The sequence below is a fragment of the Oncorhynchus kisutch genome, linkage group LG13 (assembly GCF_002021735.2).
Source record: "Oncorhynchus kisutch isolate 150728-3 linkage group LG13, Okis_V2, whole genome shotgun sequence".
NCBI lineage: Eukaryota > Metazoa > Chordata > Actinopteri > Salmoniformes > Salmonidae > Oncorhynchus > Oncorhynchus kisutch.
The window spans coordinates 62,554,390-62,582,366 of record NC_034186.2 but is presented as its reverse complement, the minus strand read 5'-3'; the positions used below and the strand labels follow the sequence as shown (position 1 = coordinate 62,582,366).

At 42.3% G+C, this 27,977-nt stretch overlaps 1 protein-coding gene and 1 long non-coding RNA gene across 3 annotated transcripts; one reads left to right on the top strand and one right to left on the bottom strand.

The window, feature by feature from the left end:
• Positions 1-10,735: 10,735 nt before the first annotated feature.
• Positions 10,736-14,221, bottom strand: LOC109901963 (tyrosyl-DNA phosphodiesterase 2). 2 transcript variants are annotated; one of them, XM_020497995.2, is made up of 7 exons: positions 13,898-14,185; positions 13,064-13,626; positions 12,604-12,865; positions 12,119-12,210; positions 11,840-11,958; positions 11,507-11,677; positions 10,736-11,426 (listed from the first exon to the last, which is right to left on the bottom strand). In XM_020497995.2, the coding sequence occupies exons 1-7, from the start codon at positions 13,927-13,929 to the stop codon at positions 11,121-11,123; spliced, it is 1,545 nt and encodes a 514-aa protein (XP_020353584.1). In that variant the 5' UTR covers positions 13,930-14,185; the 3' UTR covers positions 10,736-11,120. The 2 variants fall into 2 exon arrangements, with proteins under 2 accessions (XP_020353584.1, XP_020353583.1); XM_020497994.2 differs by having other exon boundaries at positions 12,604-13,626; positions 13,898-14,221.
• Positions 14,222-22,622: 8,401 nt separating this feature from the next.
• LOC116353116 (uncharacterized) lies at positions 22,623-26,761 on the top strand. Its single transcript, XR_004202496.1, has 6 exons — positions 22,623-23,036; positions 24,070-24,147; positions 25,695-25,866; positions 26,032-26,094; positions 26,224-26,307; positions 26,717-26,761. It is a non-coding gene; the product is annotated as an uncharacterized LOC116353116 (long non-coding RNA).
• Positions 26,762-27,977: the final 1,216 nt, after the last annotated feature.

Here is a 27,977-nt window from a genome sequence, read left to right as displayed (position 1 = left end):
GTGTGTGTGTGTGTGTGTGTGTGTGTGTGTGTGTGTGTGTGTGTGTGTGTGTGTGTGTGTGTGTGTGTGTGTGTGTGTGTGTGTGTGTGTGTGAGTGTGTGTGTGTGTGTGTGTGTGGGTGTGTTGGGGGAAGGGTAGAGAGAAATGAAATTGGTGTATGTGTGAGAGAGTTTACCTGTTTGTGTGTGTGTGTTTGCACCTGGCTGTGTGCTGGTGCATGTGTGCGCGCATGCATTTGTGAGCATTTGTATGTGTGTGCATTTGTGTGCATGCGTGCGCAAGTCTACATTATGTGTATGTGTTTGTGTTCTGCCTGTGTGTATGTGCATCTGTCTGTGTATGTACAATGTGTACTCCAATACCTTGGACTGGAGCATGTCAGCAATGCTCCATCAAATCAAATCCAATCAAATTGTTTGTCAAATGCGCCGAATACAGCAAATATAGACTTTACCGTGAAATGCTTTTACTAACGAGCCCTTCCCCAGCAACACAGTTAAAAAGTAAGAAAACTAACAAATTGATCAAAATAAAATAGTAACACAATAAAATAACAATAACAAGGCTATATACAGGTTATATACAAAGAGTACTGGTACCGAGTCAATGTATTGGGGTACAAGGTAGTCGGGGTGATTGAGGTAATATGTACATGTAGGTTTGGTTAGGTGCTTGATTGAGGTAATATGTACATGTAGGTTTGGTTAGGTGATTGATTGAGGTAATATGTACATGTAGGTTTGGTTAGGTGATTGATTGAGGTAATATGTACATGTAGGTTTGGTTAGGTGATTGAGGTAATATGTACATGTAGGTTTGGTTAGGTGATTGATTGAGGTAATATGTACATATAGGTTTGGTTAGGTGATTGATTTAGGTAATATGTACATATAGGTTTGGTTAGGTGATTGATTGAGGTAATATGTACATATAGGTTTGGTTAGGTGATTGAGGTAATATGTACATATAGGTTTGGTTAGGTGATTGAGGTAATATGTACATGTAGGTTTGGTTAGGTGATTGATTGAGGTAATATGTACATATAGGTTTGGTTAGGTGATTGAGGTAATATGTACATATAGGTTTGGTTAGGTGATGGATTGAGGTAATATGTACATATAGGTTTGGTTAGGTGATTGATTGAGGTAATATGTACATATAGGTTTGGTTAGGTGATTGAGGTAATATGTACATATAGGTTTGGTTAGGTGATTGATTGAGGTAATATGTACATGTAGGTTTGGTTAGGTGATTGATTGAGGTAATATGTACATATAGGTTTGGTTAGGTGATTGAGGTAATATGTACATATAGGTTTGGTTAGATGATTGATTGAGGTAATATGTACATATAGGTTTGGTTAGGTGATTGATTGAGGTAATATGTACATATAGGTTTGGTTAGGTGATTGAGGTAATATGTACATATAGGTTTGGTTAGGTGATTGATTGAGGTAATATGTACATGTAGGTTTGGTTAGGTGATTGATTGAGGTAATATGTACATATAGGTTTGGTTAGGTGATTGAGGTAATATGTACATATAGGTTTGGTTAGGTGATTGATTGAGGTAATATGTACATATAGGTTTGGTTAGGTGATTGAGGTAATATGTACATATAGGTTTGGTTAGGTGATTGATTGAGGTAATATGTACATGTAGGTTTGGTTAGGTGATTGATTGAGGTAATATGTACATATAGGTTTGGTTAGGTGATTGAGGTAATATGTACATATAGGTTTGGTTAGGTGATTGATTGAGGTAATATGTACATATAGGTTTGGTTAGGTGATTGAGGTAATATGTACATGTAGGTTTGGTTAGGTGATTGATTGAGGTAATATGTACATATAGGTTTGGTTAGGTGATTGAGGTAATATGTACATATAGGTTTGGTTAGGTGATTGATTGAGGTAATATGTACATATAGGTTTGGTTAGGTGATTGAGGTAATATGTACATATAGGTTTGGTTAGGTGATTGATTGAGGTAATATGTACATATAGGTTTGGTTAGGTGATTGAGGTAATATGTACATGTAGGTTTGGTTAGGTGATTGATTGAGGTAATATGTACATATAGGTTTGGTTAGGTGATTGAGGTAATATGTACATATAGGTTTGGTTAGGTGATTGATTGAGGTAATATGTACATATAGGTTTGGTTAGGTGATTGAGGTAATATGTACATATAGGTTTGGTTAGGTGATTGATTGAGGTAATATGTACATGTAGGTTTGGTTAGGTGATTGATTGAGGTAATATGTACATATAGGTTTGGTTAGGTGATTGAGGTAATATGTACATATAGGTTTGGTTAGGTGATTGATTGAGGTAATATGTACATATAGGTTTGGTTAGGTGATTGAGGTAATATGTACATATAGGTTTGGTTAGGTGATTGATTGAGGTAATATGTACATATAGGTTTGGTTAGGTGATTGATTGAGGTAATATGTACATATAGGTTTGGTTAGGTGATTGAGGTAATATGTACATGTAGGTTTGGTTAGGTGATTGATTGAGGTAATATGTACATATAGGTTTGGTTAGGTGATTGAGGTAATATGTACATGTAGGTTTGGTTAGGTGATTGAGGTAATATGTACATGTAGGTAGGGGCTGAAAAGCAGAAAGTCCAGGTAGCCGTTTACTGTAACTTGGGTGGCTGGAGTCTTTGACAATTTTTAGGGCCTTCCTCTGACACCACCTATTATAGAGATCTTGGATGGCAGGGAGCTCGGCCCCAGTGATGTACTGGGCCGTACACACTCCATGTGGTGTCACCCACCTCGTGTCACACTGTCCCCTTCCCCCTACCTCACCGGGTGTCGCTATGTATTGATCCAACTCTGCCTGTCAGAAGGCTGAGAGAGCTATGGACAGGTGAGTCCTTGACCATTGACAGGTCTATATAGTCACAAGTGTCCATTATCGATAGGAACTGTTCAGTAGAGGGTCTGTGACAGCTGTTGATGGGGACAAAGTGATAGGTGAATCAATGGAGAGATTGGGCTATAATCACCATCTGGAGTGGGGAATATTCACACACATCACATGCACACATGCACACAGGCAGGCAGGCAGGCAGGCAGGCAGGCAGGCAGGCAGGCAGGCAGGCAGGCAGGCAGGCAGGCAGGCAGGCAAGCACACACATTTTATCTGATAAAAACAGCATTCTAAAGTGAATCTTCATGATTCCACAACCATACATATACCAACACAAAAAACAACACTAACGTACATCCAAATACATTCAGAATGTGTACCAACCCATGTACACACACACACACACACACACACACACAAATGCACACACACGCACACACATACATACGGTATATGCTGTTTAGCAGTGCTGTTTAAATCTTAACTACAAGGCTGGCTGGAATTGCTTTCTTGTCCTGGGGGGAGATTGTTTCATCCAGGAGAGGGCTGTTTGCATTGTTCCCTTATTCTGCACAGCCATTCTCCATCTGAACAGCAGCTCTGATACAGAGGCAATGAATGAATGCCCATCACTACTGAACATTCATCCTGAACACTGGGAGGGGAAAGCCAGAGGAGAACCAGTGAGAACCAGATGAAAACAGTGAGAACCATTAATGGGCTAAAGAGTAGCAGAACCTTTCAGCTAAGGAGCAAATGGGAGAAATGCTAAAAGAGATAATGAACATTTCTTGTTAATTTAGAAAAGAATGTATTTTGCATAGGCGGCAATAGTAGTTTGCCGATAGGAAAAACCCATTCAAAGAATATGTTAAGGGGAATTTATCTGTTTTAGGGTCACGTTCAATAATCATCTTATTTTTGCAGCACATGTGAAATGAAACTGCAATTTGCTTTGCAGAAACGGTAAACAATAGGAGGTCCCTCCAAGAACCAAATAATCAAATCAGTGTTGTGTCTCACCGTGGCTTTAATAACGGTCTCACAGAGCCTGGATGTCGTTTCACAGCGCCTCAATAAGGGAGAAGACTAAAGACTGTGATAATGATGATGATAATAACTAGATGCATCTTTTAGCCAGCTGCTTTCCAGGAGCAATCCTGCCTTCTGGCCAAATATAATACAGGTACACTGGGAAAGAGGGGAAGGGAGGGGAAGAAGCAAGGCGGGGTGACAAATCACAAAAACAATTCCTGGCCAGGAAATGAGCGTTTAGCCTTGCCAGTCAACCCACTGGAGGAATGGATGCATGTGGATATTCACAGGAGGAGGATGCGATGCGGTTATAGCAGGAGAATATGTGCAAATTTCTCAAACTGTTGTGTTTGTGTAGTTGACTAGATCATTTGATGGATAAGAACTGAGGGATGTTAGTATGACTGATGATTGCAGAATCTCATCTCAAAGAAGAGACACATGGCAACATTTTCCCTGTTTGCATTTCATTTCGAGGACAGTATGCTGTGCATGCCTTTTCAAATGCTTCGCTCAACTCAACATCAATCTAGTCAGTGAGTTGGTGGTGCCACCAGTGTCAACCAGCCAGACAGTCACCATGGCGCATGCATCTGGTGAACATCACGAGTCACGGCGTAGGCAGCTGGAAATGCCAGGCGGGCATTGGGCAGGGGGTAGACCCCATTGTGGTGGTGTTCAGCAACTGTGTCCCAACCCCCGACACAAGCCTGAGGCAGAACCAACCAACACAGCAGGGATTAGAGGGAGGGAAACGGGTCTCACACGAGTCTCATATGGTTCTGCTCACTGTCGGAATCTATAGCAGAACAACACAAATAGGGCCACTAACCAGGGTTTCCAAACGGCATTGCAGTGTGACACAAATAGTAAAAGCTCCAATACATTTCCTCAATAATTACCCTCAAACAGCCAACAACATCTCCCATCTCCAACATCTGATTGACATGTATTTGCCTGTGTAGTCATGAGGAATGACAGGATGAAAGATGCAGCAAAGCTGTAATTACCAATGATCAGGCATCAGAGGAAAGAGATGCTGGAGTCTCAACTGATCCATCAGGTTTTAGATTTGTGCTTGGCCCTATCTGACGTGATAAATTACCCAACTGGCAAACTCAACCAGAAACCTATTCAATCACAAGCCTGTTACCAGATTCAGATTCACATGAAATTAAAAACGATTGATGTCAGCACACAAAGAATAGCCCGCAATTACAAACATCATTCATTTTTTATAAAATGTTATGTGACGTAGGAGCTCCAGTCCGCCCACACTAGTCGCCACTCAACTCCATCTTAAACCGTGGAGTTGAGTTTAATCGGCTAGTTATACCGTGCATTTGGCGAATAGTAAAATCTCATTAATCAAATGTTCAGGGCAGAGCAATACGACAGCTGTTGCCTCTGTTATCATTAGTTCAGGAATTAACACAGATGTCCCTCCAAGGACAGAGCCATATAAATATAAATCCTTGGTTTCTCTCCTGTTATCCTGCTCTCCTCTACCTCTTCTCCACCCTCAGCTCTTCACTCCTTTATCACCTATATCTTCCTCCTCTTTCTTTCCTCTGCTCTCCTCGTTGCTCTCTCATCTTGTTCTTTCCTCTTATCTCCCCTCTTCTAGACTCTCTCTTCTCATTCTCACTCAGGCAGTTCAGCTAACACTGTCCATGGTGCTGAAATCAACCTTGCCGCCCATCTCAATGCACCGCTCCCTAAGCGCGTGTGTGTGTGTGTGTGAAAGTGCGTGTGTGTATGTGTGTGTATGTGTGTACTCTCTGTCCGTGTCTGTACTGACGAAAAAACAAGTCAATGGCCATGTCTTCGTGACTATACTTACAGTACTATATTATGCAACATGGGATAATAACACAATTCAATTAATGATAATGACAGTCCATTGAAAGAACACAGTTTACCCTTGTCATAAGGATAGTAAAGACACGACACACTGTGAGCTAAATGTTCGGATTAGGAAAACATTTCATACACATTTTGGTGGGACATAGAAGGTGCTATGACAGCTGATATGTATAACTCTGTATTGGTTGCACAGTAAGCAAGGTCTCACTAAAGGATATATTCTTATATACTTTTCATTTTAAAGGGACTTCCTGGATAAAGAATCAAATAAATCAAATCAAATACAGTTTAATACAGCAGGAGGTTGAATACAGTGTACTTCAGCTAAGGGATGTGCCTGTTGTCCCTGTTCTCAGCGTTTATGGAAGGTGAACATCGCCTGACAAACCATCAGGAACTCATTATCATTGAAACCCCAAATACGTTTACATAATGTGTCGCTAAACTAGGGCGATCTCATTTAAAGCTGGATTGCATAATCCTACCCATTATACTGTCCACCCTAATCTAATGATCTTGTACCTGGGCCGTCTGGATTAGCTCAAATCAAATCAAAATGGAACATGATGTCCAGAGAGGTATCCTTAAATGTCCCCAGAGGGTCAGACTGTTTCCCAACTCAGGCCACATACTGGAATACCCTGTACAAGAAAAAGGTGACTGCCTTTGCGATCATGGCCATGTAATCACTCTTATCTCGAAATTGACTAAATCACTTCTCACCTGACCTCTGTCCTCACTGTTCAAACCAATGTGTAGTGAGCATTTAGTTAAAATTTGAAGTCTAACTTTCTTATGGAGTTCAATCCATTCATTTCAAAATGAGTCCACCATGTCAAACAAATACCACTATTTATTCAAGATAGTTGAATGTTTTATTTAATGATAACAGCCTTGGTAATGACATCAGGCTTGGTAATAGGCAGATGGTTCAGTGGCATTATATGACAAATCGTTCTCATTTATGGTGATTTACCTAAAAATAAGGTATATTTGGTATATTTGGCTGCTGGTGCCATTGGCTGCCAGCATAAGTCCAATATCAACATGCTAATGTAAGGACCACAATGGAAATAAGTTGCAAACTTGTTTGTGATGATCTTAAACGTTGTGTATCCACTTACACAGCTCAGTTGTGTTTTCAAATGGTCAAATAAATGAAACCAAATCAAAATGTGCTGCCTTAGAGCCACCAGATAAGTATTAGCTAGCTGATAGCTAATAACACTGCCCTGTACTGAGAAAATCCAAAGTTGCTTATCCGTCTACGACTAGTTGACCTCCGCTATACCTTTGACACAGAGAGAGATGAAATACCAACTACAGGTACCTTTGGCGGAAGGATTAAATCAAATCCCACATTTCATATAAAATCCTTACCTAAGCTTTAGGGTGTCTGTGGGTGTGTTGCAATGATATCTACTTTCTGATCTTTAAGTCCGCCCTAACCTCCTCTCTTCAAAGTTGTTATCTTGACACCTCTAAACGATTATCCTTATTGACAGGTCCTGCTTATCAGGCCAAAATATGTCGGCTGGAAGATTAGACCTGTCTTCAACAGCTGATGGTGAGGAAATGTGAAATGATCTACTGGGTATGTCTTAACATGTCAAGGTAGGCATGACAAGGAAGTGTAGGCGAGCAATCTCCGGCGATAGGACAGATATGTACGGTAGACTGAGGATAACATCTAAGGGGCCAGCTACCCCAACAAAAAGCCTGGGGGGCCTCTGAAATGAGATGTGTGTGTGAAGTTGTTTCAGCATTTCTGCTGCTGGAAAACAATTGACCCTTTGTTAATCCTTCTAGCTCTGACCACACACACATCTACAGTTCCAAAACATTTCCTCCCCCATTCCACCAGTGTTTTGCCACTGCCACACCACTATGGCAGAGGGAAAAGCAAGGCCACTGTTCCTCCTGCAGCAGGCCAGTGGTGCAAGCTAATACGACCCCTTTATGACCCGAGTTCATTTCACACATATGCTCTCTGACACGGACTGAGCTCCAATAGGGGGGTTGAAAAGTCCCTTAATAACCTCTTAGGGTCTTCTATCACCTCTTTTGAAACTTAAATGTGATTACTATCGATCAGATACTTTTACACAGCATCCCCCCCCGAGAACAAAATGACAGTCATATTAGTATGATTGACCATGCATCAAAGCGGGTCAGAGAAGGTCACACTTTCTTACAGTGTGCCCTAGGGCCATTACCTTCTGGTTACAGCCTAGACTGGATGGTTTGACTCAATTGTACAGTAAGAACAGAGAAAGGTATGTCACCTCTTCTCATGTCTATGTTTACAAATAAAACTCAGAATTCATCACAACTGTATCGGTTTCTCGAGTCCAAAAACACATCAGACATATTTATTGACCTTTGTTAGCTTTAAGGGTACAGAAATGTGCTCTACATGCACACACTGAACGAGAGGCTGCCAGTGGTAGGAGAGGAAGTGCTTATGTAACCCCTTCCTGTGTACCCGTCCTGTGAATCAGCTACCCCCGTCAAAATCAGTAGGCTGGGTCAGAGAGGTTAACCAATGGGGCACCAAGCTGCTGAGACAGGCACTTTAAAAACAAGAAACACTTTGACAGGATCGGTGAAAGGGGACAGAGGGGAGGTTATGGTTTTCAGTTACTGCACAGCGGAGATTGGGAGCGATTGATTATGAAAATCAGTTGGAGCGAGGGAGGAGAAAAGAGAAAAAGGGAGAGAGGAGAGGAGGAAGAGGATGTGGACTACAATGAAAGGACAAAGAGGTGGTGACAGAGACATATTACAGGCATTTGTTTCTTCATTAGAGGCCTGTCTTAAGACTGCTGCCTTGGACAGGAATTAGAACTACATGTGTCCACAGCACTACATGAAGGGGGGAGGGAGTTGTAGTGTATAGGAGAAAGCCTCCGCACACTGCTGAATCCTGGAAGGAACAGTACAGTGCCTCATGAGACTGACCTTGAGAATGATGTTAAAGTCACAGCGAATATCAATACATGATAACATATTACCAATATTAACCATTCTAAGGCACTAGTCTCTGATACAGTAGAAAAGCAAATTGACCATGTTTTTGCTTTGTTGTTTGACCCCCTATTTTAATATTCAGCAAGATGATTGCATGATAATTAATATGTGAATCATATTCCACACTATGTTTAATTGTAAGTATATAGAAAGTGGACATAGATATTTTTATGGATAAGCGTGATAATTGCATGAATAATGACACTGTCAAAATGTATAATTGAATGTTATACTACAGGCCTGTATGTCTCTTTGGTCAGGTTACTACCTTAATAATAAAACAAATAGACATGATCGTTTCAACCAGCTTTAGTCTTCATTCCTAGAGACAGTATCATCACATGAGAGAATGACTGTGATGTCTAATAACACACAGAGGATTTGCACCTTTTCCAGGTCATCCTCTGTACCCAGAACATAACAAATAAACCTATTTTTGGCTACTGTCCCAGAATGCACCTGGCTGATTGACTGACAGGCTCTTTACTGAGGATGTTAACGGAGAAGGCGCTGGTGCATTTATATACATGTAAGCTAGCCCGCTCGCTGAAGCCACGCCAGTAACAAATAATTCCTCACGTTGACAGGTTGCCATCTCTCCTAATTTCCGGCAGACTGTGCCGACATATTTGCATTCGGCTCGGATTAAACTGCTGCAAAAATGAGCTCCCAATCAATTTTCCAAAGGAAAACACTGGGGCCCTGTTCACCCATTTCTCCCCCTACAGAAGATACTGCCATCCATCTAAAACAGACAAGAGGGTGCACTGGTCCTAGGGGAGATAACTCGGGAAACAACCTGTGCAGGAACAGAAAGCCACAGCAAACCGATACAATCGTGCGCAAGCCCGCACACACACACACACACACACACACACGTACACACACCAATGACTGTATATAAACGCACGCATGCATACACACACAATCGTGAGTGCGCACACACACACATGCGCGCATACACAATCATGCACATAATAGCACACAAAGATGCCTACACACACTTACTCAAAAGCACAGACTCACACACTGTGAAGAAAGTCACCCTAACGCACACGCTAACACAATAAATATATGATCAGCGATATAAAGAAAAGATCTATGGTTGTCAAAACAAATCATTAGCCTTGCGACCAACCCCTCCCTAAAAAATACATGAGTCAGCTGCTACGTTTGCATACCCATTGATGCACATTATTGATGGCAAAATGTTCAAGGCATTTCAATGAGGGAGCATTCATTCTTGAGGTTATCAGTAATAGAGAAGGCCAAGAGAGGAGAGAAGCATTAAAGAAACAGTCAAGACAGAACATCTATTAGATACCGTCAGTCTCAACCAGACCAGCTGCTCAGGAAAGAGCATACATGTGGTCATGTCGTCACAAAAACTGTTTGAAGTCTGTTTTGTCTGTATTTTCTCCTGTCTGATTTGGCATCTTAATGCCACAATGAATACCATTGACAAAGCACCGGTTTCATGAATGAATGCACCACGCTTTCTCTCTCTCACGGTGAGGGTGGCTCTGTTGGGGTGGTGATATCAGGGCTAGACAGGTGTTGTTCATAGGGCTGGCTTTATCCCTAATGCGATAAAGGAGTTTATTTTTGGAGGTCACTCAGTGTCTGGCGCAGTGAGTGGATTTGGGATATGGCCAGAGCTACCTCTAGTGGAGAGAAATCAGAACTAACTTCATTCATTTGGAGTAGGAAAATGTTTGATATGGGGTTCTTCTGTGCTATTTTTACTGAATGGTTGGATAAGGCTTTTAATACACAACACGTTCACTTTGTGAGTGCAAAATGGTAGAGATCTGTTACAGTAAGTTAATAAACTGTTCTCTAAAACAATACAGCCTTGCAAATTAAAATGACATAGAAAGTCATATCAAAGTGAAATAATTACAAATACAAATAAATATTGTCTGGAACAAAATGAGTTTATTGTGAAATTGGCTTGATGCTGTGATGTTTAAAACAAATAATCAGATACTGTAACCTGGAGGTTGGCCAATATAGTTTCTGCTTCCAAGTCCAAAGACAGTATGAATGTGCCCTTGAATAGGGTACATAACCTGTTGGCACAGACAAATATGTGGCTGGATAAATTAAAAGTGTGCCTTGGAACAGCAGCAGTTGCCAAACATAGAAATTGAAATCATTAATCACTATTGCTGTGCCCATAATCCTGTTCTATCCTAGGTCAAAATCTCAAAATCTCCCAATGTACATAAAGAAGATGGGCAAAGACTTCTATGCTGTTCCAGGTTGACATGACATGGACAGCTAACTGTTCCCTTTGTATCATTCAGGTGTTGCTTGACTGAGTGGTTTTATGATGAAGGTGCAGAGGAGACCCCAGTGGTCACTGGTAAAGCGTTGACAGTCATTCAACCTCTCCAGGCCCACCAGGGTGATACCATCTGGGCTGACCTTTGACCCCTCGCCGGCCTGCCTCAGGAAGATGCGGTCGAAGCGCAGGCGTGCGGGGAAAGGGAGGTCCTTGTTGTCATTGGTGACACAGTCCCAGGTGTACCGGCAGTCTTCCGGCTGGCCCAGGGACTCCCATACGTCACAGATGTTCTCGGGTAGACCGCCCTGGTTCTTCACCTGGAAACACACACAGACACGTTGCAGACATACACACATGATGTACATGTCAAACACATCCCTCCCTCTCTCTGTCTCACCTCCCAGTCCCTGAGGTTGGTGTCTCCCCCAAAGATGACGCTGTGGTCCTGGGACTGCTCCCTCATTGTCTTCCACACCGTCCTCAGCTGGTTCTGGCGTTCCAGGGATCGGGGCTTCATGCTCTCCATGTGGGACGTCATCACACACAATGGATGGCCAAGGAAAGAAACCTGGTCCACGACAGAGAGCAGAGAGACACTGAGGGCAGAATCATAACTTGAGATCTGCACGTGTAACTTGAATATCTGTGCACACTTTCTATTACTTAATGAAATTTGATGGAATGAGAGACGACAGGAAAAGATAAAGCCAGGTACAGAGAGTGTTCTTACATGGGCCATAAGCAGGTTTCTCCTCATCTCTGTGGTAGGATAATTCACTATGCTACTCTCCAGAAGTTGAACTCTGGACTTCCTCAGCAGTATGACAGTGAAATAGCTTCTGTCACTACCTGGGATGAACCATATCAACATAACACAGGAAGGATAACCATAAACACAGTATATAATTACAGTCATATAATCCACAATAGCATTGATGTCATACTGAGAGATTGATTATTTAAAAAAATATTATTAAAGAAATTGAATTTTTATAATGTTATTGCTTACCCGGCAACACATGATACGGCTTCAGAACCTGCTGTAAAACCTGGTAAATTGGTGAAATAACCTCTTGCAGTAGCACAATGTCGGGGTGGTACCTTCAAGGGAGAAAGAACATGAGAAATCAACACAATGCTATTTCACTGCTTAAGATGTTGTTTAATGACTCGTAAACATATCATTCTGTTCTGTGACTTGACCAGGCAGTTAATGAAAAAAAAAGAACATTGTTTTTGATGGAAAACAAAGTTTCATATGTGCAGTTTTAAAAGGGAGGGTGAAAATAATTTACTCTGTGACAAAAGTGAATAAGAAAATTGTGCCGAAGATGAACCTAGGACAGACTTCATCTCATTAACTGTGACGACTGTCTCCCTCCTATTGGTCACAGTTCTCTCCACGCAGTGGGGGGGTGGGTTACGGGAATGACACATAAACTTCTCATCCTAAAAACTATATGATGAAATGTGTTGTGTGTTGATGTGACTCACTTGATCAGATAGTCCAGTAGCCTTGAGAGACGTTCCTTGATATCGTCCAGGTCCAGGCCATCTATGTTCCAGGTCAGAAGGGAAAGTTTGTTTGGATCTCCCTTTTTCTTAGGTTTGTCCTCGTCTGGAGATGACTGTGATGACTGATCTGGATGTTTAGGTAATAACTGTTGTGGAGATGACTGTTGTGGAGATGACTGATCTGGTGATGACTGGTTTGGAGATGACTGATCTGGTGATGACTGGTGTGGAGATGACGGATCTGGATGATCTGGTGATGACTGTTGTGGAGATGACTGATCTGGTGATGACTGGTGTGGAAATGACAGATCTGGTGATGACAAATGTGGAGATGACGGATCTGGATGATCTGGTGATGACTGTTGTGGAGATGACTGATCTGGTGATGACTGGTTTGGAGATGACTGATCTGGTGATGACTGGTGTGGAGATGACGGATCTGGCTGATCTGGTGAAGACTGTTGTGGAGATGACTGATCTGTGGATAACCGGGTTGGAGGACCCTGATCTGGATGTGGTTGGGCTTCAGTTGGCTGGTCCTTTGACTGGGTTAGGGAGAGATGGTCTAAAGGTGGTTGGGATAGGTTAGGGTGCACTGGATTGGGTTGCTCTGGTTGGGCTTGATTGGGTAGCGCTGAAGGGAGCGTGGCTGGGTTTTGATGCCCTGTAAGTGGTTGGGCAGGGTTACGTTGTGCTGGTTTGGGTGTCTCTGGTTTGGGTTGCTCCGGGATAGGTTGCTCTGGTGTAGGTTTCTCTCGATTAGATTGCCCTAAAGGTGGGTCAGCTTGCACTGATGGGGATTGGGCTGGGCTAGATTCCTCTGATTGTGATTGAACCAGGACAGACTGCAATGGGGCAAATTTGTCCATCTCTCCCTCCTTGTGCTCCATCTTCTTGGCACTCCTCTTTTTCTTTCCTCTCTTCTTTCTCCCCTTGGAATTTCCAGGGGCTGTAACCTGTTGGAGGGAGTCACTCGTCTGGTTCTTATTGCCATCTGCTGGCCTGTTTATGTAGGTATCATAAGAGGATCACAAGAGAGGTATTAATCAATTATGAATGGGAAAATAGACTGACTTTACAAAATGCCAGACACCTATAATAATATGGCCTCTGATTTAGTAGATGCTTTCTTTAATCCAAAGTGATCGCTAACATGATTCAGTGCTGTATGTGGCTCGTGCAGGAATCAAACCCACCACATACCAAATGTTGTCACACCGTGCCCCCGACAGAGCCTATAACCTATCGTAAACATATCTGGCTTGTCACTTACCTTTCCACTGAGTCTTGTTTCTTGTCCCCCATCTCTGTTCACTTTTTCACTTTTACACAACCATGAGAACAAAAACTGCATTCAGCTCCACTTACTCCCAACTGACAGAGTAGGCCTACAGGTCCTTTCCAAATAAGGTGACGTGTAAGTTAGGCTGCTTACTTAACACTACATGCTATATAGTAATGCAGATTTTCAAATTCAGACTAGAAAATAAATATAACTATTTCCATGGCAGACCATGGATTGCAATAGAAGTTCAGACCGGAAAATGTTGGTTTCGATTCTCCGTAAACACGCCCCTTTTCGGGAGAAACAATGCAGTCACTGGGTGAAACTGAAAGTGTCCAGACAAGGGCCGCACAATAATAATAATAATAATAGGTGTTATAATTGTTTGTTGTTGTTTTGCTTGTACGTTATGTATTTATTTATTTATTTATTCAATGGGGGGGGGGTCATTTCTGCACCAACTCTGTTGATAGTCCTGTTTGAACATCGAATAAATATATGGATTAAAACAAGTATCAAATGATATAATAATAATAATAATAATAGGTATAATGTACGAGTCAAAAGTTTGAACACACCTATTAATTCCAGGGGTTTTGTTTATTTGGACTATTTCATACATTGTAGAACAATAGTGAAGACATCAAAACTATGAAATAACACATATGGAATCATGTGGTAAGCAAAAAAGTGTTAAACAAATTATTAGCATGGCTACCACAGCATTCTGCGGCCATACGCCATCCCATCTGGTTTGCGCTTAGTGGGACTATCATTTGTTTTTCAACAGGAAAATGACCCAAAACACACCTCCGGGCTGTGTAAGAGCTATTTGAACAAGGAGAGTGATGGAGTGCTGCATCAGATGACCTGGCATCTACAATCACCCGACCTCAACCCAATTGAGATGGTTTGGGATGAGTTGGACCGCAGAGTGAAAGAAAAGCAGCCAACAAGTGATCAGCATATGTGGGAACTCCTTCAAGACTGTTGGAAAAGCATTCCTCGTGAAGCTGGTTGAGAGAATGCAGAGAGTGTGCAAAGATGTCATTAAAGCAAAGGGTGGCTACTTTGAAGAATCTCAACTGTAAAATATATATTTTGATTTGTTTAACACTTTTTTGGTTACTACATGATTCCATGTGTTATTTCATAGTTTTGAAGTCTTCACTATTATTCTACAATGTTGAAAATAGTAAAAAATTAAGAAAACCCCTTGAATGAGTAGGTGGGTCCAATCTTTTGACTGGTACTGTATATTGAAGATATCTCGTCCCCATCCCCTTGCATGGAAGGCAAGCCACCGAGGCCAGGCAGTGATGGTGAGCATCATGACATGAGCATCATGACATGAGCATCCTTTCCCCGAATATCAGTGCGCACTAATTTTGCTCAGCTGCAGATCAAATTGCCTCTCGAGACCTACCACCACCCAGCTGGCTGCGCCCAAAAGAGCTACAAAGGATGTCTACTGGTAACAGCAGCAGGGGAACAGCGGAGAAGAATGGTACAGTAGCTGGCGTGAACAAGACAGTGGCATCCGAGCCGAGCTAAACGCCGGGAAATTACACCCCCTAATTTGTCTTTTCGACTGGAACAACGACGTTCACTTCTAACGCTATTTGGATACATTTTTGCACCCTTCATCCTTGGTGAGTGTCTCACGTGTAGCTACATCTTTCGCAAGTGCTGTATGAGCAGTAACAGGTATGAGCAGTAACAGGAATGAGCAGTAACAGTGCCGGGGGCTGCTTTGAATAGTTGAACTGCTCTGGCTTGCTCGGTAGTGTCTATTTCAATTCAATATCCTGTTGTATTAGGCTACACATTCGAACCATGTTATCCCCTCAACAACCGTGAGGTTAGTAGGCTAATGACGTTGGCTTCTAGAATAATGTAGCAGACCCCAGTCTAGAAAAAAAAGTTGGTTGCGTCAATATCAAAGGCCTGATAAAACCCTTTTTCTCCACTACCTCTCTCGCCGAGGGTAGTCGCTGTCCTTGGTGGTGAAACAGCGTTTCATAATATAGAGGATTGGGAGAAAGTAAAGGAAATCAGCTTGTTGACTTTATTGGATGTAGTGTTTTAGTGCGACCACACATTACCAATATGTTAGGGTTACTCATGATTAAGTAATTGATTGATTAATTAGTTATTTAGAGCCTTCTATGGTGTCAGTATATTCAGTGACTTTCTCAGCATGGTATACAAAAGCCCAGATAATGGGATCAATCCTGAGTTCAAATGCAGTGCTTTGTCCTGAGTTCAAATACAGTGACCCTTGATCTTTAACCCTATATTAGAATAACACTTTATCCTAACCACTACCCTTAACAATTAACTGAAACAACATAAATAGGATAATTGTTTACCTACACAGTAAGCGCACAGCAGGGTGACAGCAGTAACAGGTGACCACCAGTAGAGTCCACCATGGAAAGTATGGGCAGAGAGCGGTGCTGTGTCATCCTTGCCAAGGTGGCATGTGGCATTACACTGTGTCACACACCATCCACTCAACATGAGGCAGGAGGATACTGACGGTCATTCTCTGTGGGTAGGAGAATCCATGTTGCTTTTGTTAGTATCAAAGTTGTCATTGGTAGATACAGTAGGTGATGTGATTATTAGTATTAGTATTATCTGGGACAATGTGTAATGTTTCTGATTTCTTCTGTGTTACAGGTTTAGATCAGTCTGTCCGGTGCATCATGCAGACAGGAGCTCACCTGCTTCTCTGTCTCATCCTGCACTATGTGGAAGGTTAGGGGCCATCTTTAAAATGACATTCTTGTGACTGTACCTAATGTTAAATTAATATTTTTGCTGTGTGTTCTATGTTGTATCGTAGGATTCATAAAGTTAACAAACAACAGTCATGTTTGGATGGCAGGCAGGGTCAGGGTAGGCAGAGGTCAATAATCCAGAGGTGGGGCAAAGGTACAGGTCGGCAGGCAGGCTCAGGGTCGGGCAGAGTGGTCAGGCAGGCGGGCTCAGAGTCAGGACAGGCAAGGGTCAAAACCAGGAGGGTGAGAAAAAGAGAGACTGGGAAAAGCAGGCGCTGAGGCAAACCACTGGTTGACTTGATTTGTTCATTATCGTACACTCGCCACTGTGTTGTGTTCAGTGACACAAAGAAAGCAGCTGATGCCTTTTCCCTCAGTTATCAGATGATATTGTTGAGAGCTAAGATGTGAGTATACCTAGGCTCACAGTATCAGTGAAGTGATCACTGAATAATTAATGCTAGTTTTCCTCCGTTTAATGGTTCCATCTGGTTTATGCCTTAGTGGAGCATGTTGGAAGGCGACTCTTCCCACTGTGAAACAAGCTGATTGTATTGCTGACTTTTACTACTAAATGTAAGCAAAGTATAAGCAAAAGCTGTTTGACCATATATCTCTGTGCTCTGTACCATAGCTGCAGAGGCGTCACAGTGCTGGCAGGGTGCGACCTATTTTGATGACCCAGGTGGGATGGGTTTGGAATACCCTGAGAGTGAACTTGGCCCTGAGGATAATGGTGGGGATCTTCTAGATTGGACTGCAGCATTGGAAGGGAGGGATGGTTTCAACCTATCGGAAAGTGAAGGCAGGCTAGTGGGGCTGGGATTTGCAACAGAAGGGGCTGAAAGCAGCCTGCCCAGTCCTTCCACTGGGGCGACTATCAACCAGGGGGCACCCCCCAGTGACCCCACGTCTGGCACTACACCTGAAAACAAGAAAGTACGTTTCAGGTGAAACAATGGGCAGGAATCATAACGCAACAAAAAATGATGGCATGGAAAGGGTTTCAGGCCGTATGAGGACCACATGTTTGCCAGGACACAGTGGAAATTATACTGGGTTACATAGATCCAATACAGTGATTAGATTTAGCTCACAATTATTGGACAAACTGGCCATGAAAAAGCAGTCTGTCTAAATTAAGGCAGATAGTTGGAAATATCTCCTGTAAAACAGCTGGGACATTTTAAATAGGGTTACTTCCCTGAGGTATGATAAACGGTCACCCAGCTGACAGTCTGCATATATGTGTGTGTGTGTGTGTGTGTTATTACAGTGGCATTTTGCTGACTCAATTGCTCTGTAGTCACATTCACTCAGCGCGCCTGACCTTCACATATCCTTTGAGAATAGGACATACTGTAATCCACATAGCTTCTCTTACTAATGTAGGCTTGTCAGCCATTCCCAGGAGGGTGATTTGGAGAGAGGGTTAATTTGGGAATTTGCAATACAGATTCTTTATTAACAAGTCTTGTTTTACTAATACAAATAGTAATGTATTTGCTGTTGTTTTCTTTGTAGGATAGTGAACTACAGAACACATTCTTGGCCAGCTCAGGGCCAACATTCACGCCCAAACCACAGAATGACAGTGTTCACTCCTCCCAACCGAGCCAAATAAGGACTTCCCATCCTACTAAAGCCCCATCTCATCTGTCCAGTACTGTACCCCTGACCACATCCACACAGACAGGTACTGCAATATGTTTCTGTTCATTGGATTTTTTTTAACCTTAATTGGTGATTGTAGGTAGTCTTTCATATTCTTTGTTCCCCCTGTTACATAACCTGTTTCTATCTCATATTTTCTTGTTTTATTCTCAATCGCTTGTCTCTGTATAATCTGACAATCCTGTAGAGCAAACGTTGCCCAGGGACACAGTGGAACTGGTAGCCCCCGTCGGCCCAGAGCCCCAAACTGGTACAGTCACAAACACAATGGTTTTTACAAGCATGAGCTGAAGTTTATTTCCTGGATTAATTAGAAAGGGCACACAGCAGTCACACATGGCTGACAGTCCTAATGGATGGAATATCTCTTACTTTACAGCGGCGAGAAGGAACCAGACCCCCAAAGCCGTCACCCTCCCAGTAACCTAGGTCGTGTCACTTTCAACCATCATCAACGGCAGCCGTATGTATGAAATAGTTGGCTTTGGATGGTGACTAACCTTACCATAATGTTACTATTTACTTTTAGAGTAGGCCTACTAAAGATAAATATATATCAGATGAATGATCAGTCACAGCTCTGATGTACCATAAAACAGACTGATATGAATACAAATACTACACACTGTGTGTGGTTAATGTAAAAGTGTATTTTCAAACTAATAGATGCTGCAAACCTAAACTTAAAAGCAAATGTTGTTAGTGCTTGTGTGTGTATGGTGATTGGCTATGTGGCTGGGTGCAAATGCATAAGAGTAAATATGAATGACTCTAGACTTCTTCTGGCTGGGAGGGATATTGAAGAAGCGTTTGGATTTGGAGTTCTCCTCGTTCCATCTGACTGGCTGCTCTCTTCTGTACTTTGTCGATAGACACCTTATCTGACGTACTTGCAGAGCCCCCTTCCATCTGGCTGGCTGTTGACTTCAGTCTGCTGCTTCCGAGGGCGGGTTTCACCTCGTCGCAGCTTGAGGATCACTTTAGGTCTCTGCAGTTTGCTCCATTTCTTTTCCAGGTCCTTTCTTTTTATTTCTGTTTTTTACATCTCTGTTCACTTTTTCACTTTTACACAACCATGAGAACAAAAACTGCATTCAGCTCCACTTACTCCCAACTGACAGAGTAGGCCTACAGGTCCTTTCCAAATAAGGTGACGTGTAAGTTAGGCTGCTTACTTAACACTACATGCTATATAGTAATGCAGATTTTCAAATTCAGACTAGAAAATAAATATAACTATTTCCATGGCAGACCATGGATTGCAATAGAAGTTCAGACCGGAAAATGTTGGTTTCGATTCTCCGTAAACACGCCCCTTTTCGGGAGAAACAATGCAGTCACTGGGTGAAACTGAAAGTGTCCAGACAAGGGCCGCACAATAATAATAATAATAATAGGTGTTATAATTGTTTGTTGTTGTTTTGCTTGTACGTTATGTATTTATTTATTTATTTATTCAATGGGGGGGGGGTCATTTCTGCACCAACTCTGTTGATAGTCCTGTTTGAACATCGAATAAATATATGGATTAAAACAAGTATCAAATGATATAATAATAATAATAATAATAGGTATAATGTACGAGTCAAAAGTTTGAACACACCTATTAATTCCAGGGGTTTTGTTTATTTGGACTATTCCAATCCAGTGCACCCTAACCTATCCCAACCACCTTTAGACCATCTCTCCCTAACCCAGTCAAAGGACCAGCCAACTGAAGCCCAACCACATCCAGATCAGGGTCCTCCAACCCGGTTATCCACAGATCAGTCATCTCCACAACAGTCTTCACCAGATCAGCCAGATCCGTCATCTCCACACCAGTCATCACCAGATCAGTCATCTCCAAACCAGTCATCACCAGATCAGTCATCTCCACAACAGTCATCACCAGATCATCCAGATCCGTCATCTCCACATTTGTCATCACCAGATCTGTCATTTCCACACCAGTCATCACCAGATCAGTCATCTCCACAACAGTCATCACCAGATCATCCAGATCCGTCATCTCCACACCAGTCATCACCAGATCAGTCATCTCCAAACCAGTCATCACCAGATCAGTCATCTCCACAACAGTCATCTCCACAACAGTTATTACCTAAACATCCAGATCAGTCATCACAGTCATCTCCAGACGAGGACAAACCTAAGAAAAAGGGAGATCCAAACAAACTTTCCCTTCTGACCTGGAACATAGATGGCCTGGACCTGGACGATATCAAGGAACGTCTCTCAAGGCTACTGGACTATCTGATCAAGTGAGTCACATCAACACACAACACATTTCATCATATAGTTTTTAGGATGAGAAGTTTATGTGTCATTCCCGTAACCCACCCCCCCACTGCGTGGAGAGAACTGTGACCAATAGGAGGGAGACAGTCGTCACAGTTAATGAGATGAAGTCTGTCCTAGGTTCATCTTCGGCACAATTTTCTTATTCACTTTTGTCACAGAGTAAATTATTTTCACCCTCCCTTTTAAAACTGCACATATGAAACTTTGTTTTCCATCAAAAACAATGTTCTTTTTTTTTCATTAACTGCCTGGTCAAGTCACAGAACAGAATGATATGTTTACGAGTCATTAAACAACATCTTAAGCAGTGAAATAGCATTGTGTTGATTTCTCATGTTCTTTCTCCCTTGAAGGTACCACCCCGACATTGTGCTACTGCAAGAGGTTATTTCACCAATTTACCAGGTTTTACAGCAGGTTCTGAAGCCGTATCATGTGTTGCCGGGTAAGCAATAACATTATAAAAATTCAATTTTTGAATGACTTTCACTGTAGCCATGGTGGAGTCTGACAACCCGGCAGAATCTGTAATGGTCAACCTGGAAAAAAATCCAGATGAATCCAGCTACTCTTGTAGCTTGTATCGTGGTGGTGGGGAAACATTGATAGTAATGGCTTACACAGTATCTATGTCACGTTTCCATGAGGCTACATTTAAAAAGAATGTCAGCTAAGGTTTTTTATAGGGAAGATATAACTATCTAAAGGCAGAAAACCTTTGGTCCTGTATTATTGTTAGTTAAACACCAAGTATGATTAATAGAGACCGTGCACTGTAACTATCAGTGCAGTCTGACCTTTGTTCCATGGTAGAGCAGCATACCCAAACTATTTGATTTATTTATTTATTTCACTATTTGAATTTCAGGCTTGAATTGACTGGGATGAAATTGATTTGGACCCTAAGTCTAGGCCACAGAGGTCCTATCCATACCTGAACGTGTACTCCCCAGGGGCAAGGTTGGATAGGTTGAGAATCTGTGTGTCCGAGAAAGCTCCAAGCTCTATGGATGGACCTCCAACCTGCTCCCAGTGATGGCTGATGATCACTCCATCATCAGAACTCTCTATGAGGGACCGTCAAACACAAGATAGTCATAATATAGGCCAAATCTATTCTGTAAACGGATGCACGTGATATCTCATTAGGTGGGTGCTTGATAGAATTCACAGTCAAATAATTGGATAGGACCTGTGGACTCAAATTCATCAACAGATTTAAATACGGGCTAACGTTATTTAAATACAGCAGTAAGACAATGTTTCGACCCAAAACAGATCTTCATCCTCGATTGAAACATTGTTTTTGTTTCACATCAATAAATGTTGGAGCATTTGAGTGTGCATGCCCTCATTGCTCTTAGTCCAGTATTTGATATTAGACTGAACTCCTTGATCTGTAATGTTCATTCATCTGTCTGCTACTACTGCTCTGGTGACAAGAGGAAGACTGCCCTCTACTGATTCATCAACACCATGTCCAGCAGCATCTCAACATCCACAGGGGAACATTTCTCCTTTCCATTTCTCATTTTTGGGGGACTGTCATGATGATAAATATTAAGATAATACATGAACCCAACAGCTAAAACAAATTATTTATTGAGGTTGTTACAAACTTGGAAAAGAAATAACACACTGATGCAAAAACCATTTCTCGATTGAATGAATATGGTCTTGCATTTACATTTGAGTAATTTAGCAGACACTCTTATCCAGAGCGAAATACAGGAACAACTAGGGTTAAGTGCCTTGCTCAAGGGCACATCGACAGATTTTTCACCTAGTCGGCTCTGGGATTCGGTTACTGGCCCAACGCTCGTAACACTTTTTTGGTTACTACATGATTCCATGTGTTATTTCATAGTTTTGAAGTCTTCACTATTATTCTACAATGTTGAAAATAGTAAAAAATTAAGAAAACCCCTTGAATGAGTAGGTGGGTCCAATCTTTTGACTGGTACTGTATATTGAAGATATCTCGTCCCCATCCCCTTGCATGGAAGGCAAGCCACCGAGGCCAGGCAGTGATGGTGAGCATCATGACATGAGCATCATGACATGAGCATCCTTTCCCCGAATATCAGTGCGCACTAATTTTGCTCAGCTGCAGATCAAATTGCCTCTCGAGACCTACCACCACCCAGCTGGCTGCGCCCAAAAGAGCTACAAAGGATGTCTACTGGTAACAGCAGCAGGGGAACAGCGGAGAAGAATGGTACAGTAGCTGGCGTGAACAAGACAGTGGCATCCGAGCCGAGCTAAACGCCGGGAAATTACACCCCCTAATTTGTCTTTTCGACTGGAACAACGACGTTCACTTCTAACGCTATTTGGATACATTTTTGCACCCTTCATCCTTGGTGAGTGTCTCACGTGTAGCTACATCTTTCGCAAGTGCTGTATGAGCAGTAACAGGTATGAGCAGTAACAGGAATGAGCAGTAACAGTGCCGGGGGCTGCTTTGAATAGTTGAACTGCTCTGGCTTGCTCGGTAGTGTCTATTTCAATTCAATATCCTGTTGTATTAGGCTACACATTCGAACCATGTTATCCCCTCAACAACCGTGAGGTTAGTAGGCTAATGACGTTGGCTTCTAGAATAATGTAGCAGACCCCAGTCTAGAAAAAAAAGTTGGTTGCGTCAATATCAAAGGCCTGATAAAACCCTTTTTCTCCACTACCTCTCTCGCCGAGGGTAGTCGCTGTCCTTGGTGGTGAAACAGCGTTTCATAATATAGAGGATTGGGAGAAAGTAAAGGAAATCAGCTTGTTGACTTTATTGGATGTAGTGTTTTAGTGCGACCACACATTACCAATATGTTAGGGTTACTCATGATTAAGTAATTGATTGATTAATTAGTTATTTAGAGCCTTCTATGGTGTCAGTATATTCAGTGACTTTCTCAGCATGGTATACAAAAGCCCAGATAATGGGATCAATCCTGAGTTCAAATGCAGTGCTTTGTCCTGAGTTCAAATACAGTGACCCTTGATCTTTAACCCTATATTAGAATAACACTTTATCCTAACCACTACCCTTAACAATTAACTGAAACAACATAAATAGGATAATTGTTTACCTACACAGTAAGCGCACAGCAGGGTGACAGCAGTAACAGGTGACCACCAGTAGAGTCCACCATGGAAAGTATGGGCAGAGAGCGGTGCTGTGTCATCCTTGCCAAGGTGGCATGTGGCATTACACTGTGTCACACACCATCCACTCAACATGAGGCAGGAGGATACTGACGGTCATTCTCTGTGGGTAGGAGAATCCATGTTGCTTTTGTTAGTATCAAAGTTGTCATTGGTAGATACAGTAGGTGATGTGATTATTAGTATTAGTATTATCTGGGACAATGTGTAATGTTTCTGATTTCTTCTGTGTTACAGGTTTAGATCAGTCTGTCCGGTGCATCATGCAGACAGGAGCTCACCTGCTTCTCTGTCTCATCCTGCACTATGTGGAAGGTTAGGGGCCATCTTTAAAATGACATTCTTGTGACTGTACCTAATGTTAAATTAATATTTTTGCTGTGTGTTCTATGTTGTATCGTAGGATTCATAAAGTTAACAAACAACAGTCATGTTTGGATGGCAGGCAGGGTCAGGGTAGGCAGAGGTCAATAATCCAGAGGTGGGGCAAAGGTACAGGTCGGCAGGCAGGCTCAGGGTCGGGCAGAGTGGTCAGGCAGGCGGGCTCAGAGTCAGGACAGGCAAGGGTCAAAACCAGGAGGGTGAGAAAAAGAGAGACTGGGAAAAGCAGGCGCTGAGGCAAACCACTGGTTGACTTGATTTGTTCATTATCGTACACTCGCCACTGTGTTGTGTTCAGTGACACAAAGAAAGCAGCTGATGCCTTTTCCCTCAGTTATCAGATGATATTGTTGAGAGCTAAGATGTGAGTATACCTAGGCTCACAGTATCAGTGAAGTGATCACTGAATAATTAATGCTAGTTTTCCTCCGTTTAATGGTTCCATCTGGTTTATGCCTTAGTGGAGCATGTTGGAAGGCGACTCTTCCCACTGTGAAACAAGCTGATTGTATTGCTGACTTTTACTACTAAATGTAAGCAAAGTATAAGCAAAAGCTGTTTGACCATATATCTCTGTGCTCTGTACCATAGCTGCAGAGGCGTCACAGTGCTGGCAGGGTGCGACCTATTTTGATGACCCAGGTGGGATGGGTTTGGAATACCCTGAGAGTGAACTTGGCCCTGAGGATAATGGTGGGGATCTTCTAGATTGGACTGCAGCATTGGAAGGGAGGGATGGTTTCAACCTATCGGAAAGTGAAGGCAGGCTAGTGGGGCTGGGATTTGCAACAGAAGGGGCTGAAAGCAGCCTGCCCAGTCCTTCCACTGGGGCGACTATCAACCAGGGGGCACCCCCCAGTGACCCCACGTCTGGCACTACACCTGAAAACAAGAAAGTACGTTTCAGGTGAAACAATGGGCAGGAATCATAACGCAACAAAAAATGATGGCATGGAAAGGGTTTCAGGCCGTATGAGGACCACATGTTTGCCAGGACACAGTGGAAATTATACTGGGTTACATAGATCCAATACAGTGATTAGATTTAGCTCACAATTATTGGACAAACTGGCCATGAAAAAGCAGTCTGTCTAAATTAAGGCAGATAGTTGGAAATATCTCCTGTAAAACAGCTGGGACATTTTAAATAGGGTTACTTCCCTGAGGTATGATAAACGGTCACCCAGCTGACAGTCTGCATATATGTGTGTGTGTGTGTGTGTGTTATTACAGTGGCATTTTGCTGACTCAATTGCTCTGTAGTCACATTCACTCAGCGCGCCTGACCTTCACATATCCTTTGAGAATAGGACATACTGTAATCCACATAGCTTCTCTTACTAATGTAGGCTTGTCAGCCATTCCCAGGAGGGTGATTTGGAGAGAGGGTTAATTTGGGAATTTGCAATACAGATTCTTTATTAACAAGTCTTGTTTTACTAATACAAATAGTAATGTATTTGCTGTTGTTTTCTTTGTAGGATAGTGAACTACAGAACACATTCTTGGCCAGCTCAGGGCCAACATTCACGCCCAAACCACAGAATGACAGTGTTCACTCCTCCCAACCGAGCCAAATAAGGACTTCCCATCCTACTAAAGCCCCATCTCATCTGTCCAGTACTGTACCCCTGACCACATCCACACAGACAGGTACTGCAATATGTTTCTGTTCATTGGATTTTTTTTAACCTTAATTGGTGATTGTAGGTAGTCTTTCATATTCTTTGTTCCCCCTGTTACATAACCTGTTTCTATCTCATATTTTCTTGTTTTATTCTCAATCGCTTGTCTCTGTATAATCTGACAATCCTGTAGAGCAAACGTTGCCCAGGGACACAGTGGAACTGGTAGCCCCCGTCGGCCCAGAGCCCCAAACTGGTACAGTCACAAACACAATGGTTTTTACAAGCATGAGCTGAAGTTTATTTCCTGGATTAATTAGAAAGGGCACACAGCAGTCACACATGGCTGACAGTCCTAATGGATGGAATATCTCTTACTTTACAGCGGCGAGAAGGAACCAGACCCCCAAAGCCGTCACCCTCCCAGTAACCTAGGTCGTGTCACTTTCAACCATCATCAACGGCAGCCGTATGTATGAAATAGTTGGCTTTGGATGGTGACTAACCTTACCATAATGTTACTATTTACTTTTAGAGTAGGCCTACTAAAGATAAATATATATCAGATGAATGATCAGTCACAGCTCTGATGTACCATAAAACAGACTGATATGAATACAAATACTACACACTGTGTGTGGTTAATGTAAAAGTGTATTTTCAAACTAATAGATGCTGCAAACCTAAACTTAAAAGCAAATGTTGTTAGTGCTTGTGTGTGTATGGTGATTGGCTATGTGGCTGGGTGCAAATGCATAAGAGTAAATATGAATGACTCTAGACTTCTTCTGGCTGGGAGGGATATTGAAGAAGCGTTTGGATTTGGAGTTCTCCTCGTTCCATCTGACTGGCTGCTCTCTTCTGTACTTTGTCGATAGACACCTTATCTGACGTACTTGCAGAGCCCCCTTCCATCTGGCTGGCTGTTGACTTCAGTCTGCTGCTTCCGAGGGCGGGTTTCACCTCGTCGCAGCTTGAGGATCACTTTAGGTCTCTGCAGTTTGCTCCATTTCTTTTCCAGGTCCTTTCTTTTTATTTATGTATTTTTTTTCTTCCAATCTTTTCATTTCTTTCTTTGTTATGTTGTTCAGCTGCTTCTCTGTCAGTGGGAAGGAAATATGGCCAGGCACCTGACAGGCACTGCCTTCCACATGCTGCACAGCACTCTGGGACAGGATTGGACACTGTGAGGCCCGCTAGGACATGACACAGCCATCTGAGATGAGCCTAGACAACCAACCTTCCTCAGGATCATCCTGATTTCATTGGGGTTGATGGGGTCAACAAGCAGGATGGACTAATATAGGACTTTAGCCCTTTGGGGCTTGGACGGGTGGTGCAGGTCACCAGTAGCACTGTGAGCGGCTTTGCCCTTTGAGCCAAGAGAGGAAGCTGTGACCAGGCTTTTCCCCTTGGAGACCAGCGATTTGACATGTAGGCCACTGTCACGTTGGACCCAGTGATTCTCCTCTGACTTAGATATATGAAAAGTGGGGAAAATGCTGATTTCAGTTTACAAGCTGAATGTAAACTATTTCTTATAGCTACAATACATACTTTTTGCTTGACATAGAAAGACTGTGAGGACTTATGGGTTATACCTAATGAACATTAGAACATGTTTTAACAGAATTGCTTTCAGGCCAAGCCAGCCTACTTTAACATAATCTTTGGGTCGCACTTTAAAATAAACAATGTCAAATACTGAAAAAAAGAGATGCTAGAACAAAACTTCCCAATGAAAGAGGGCAACAGAGAAGTGGGCATTTCCATCGTGGCATGTATATTATACTTCTAAATGCCTTATAAATGAACAATTACTGTATTATTGAAAACAAAATAAGCTATCTGTTTCAGATATCATGTAATTTAATAGTTTGCATATAATACTATATAGCTGGGATGGCAGGTAGCCTAGTGGTTAAGAGCGTTGGGCCAGTAACCGAATCCCAGAGCCGACTAGGTGAAAAATCTGTCGATGTGCCCTTGAGCAAGGCACTTAACCCTAGTTGTTCCTGTATTTCGCTCTGGATAAGAGTGTCTGCTAAATTACTCAAATGTAAATGCAAGACCATATTCATTCAATCGAGAAATGGTTTTTGCATCAGTGTGTTATTTCTTTTCCAAGTTTGTAACAAC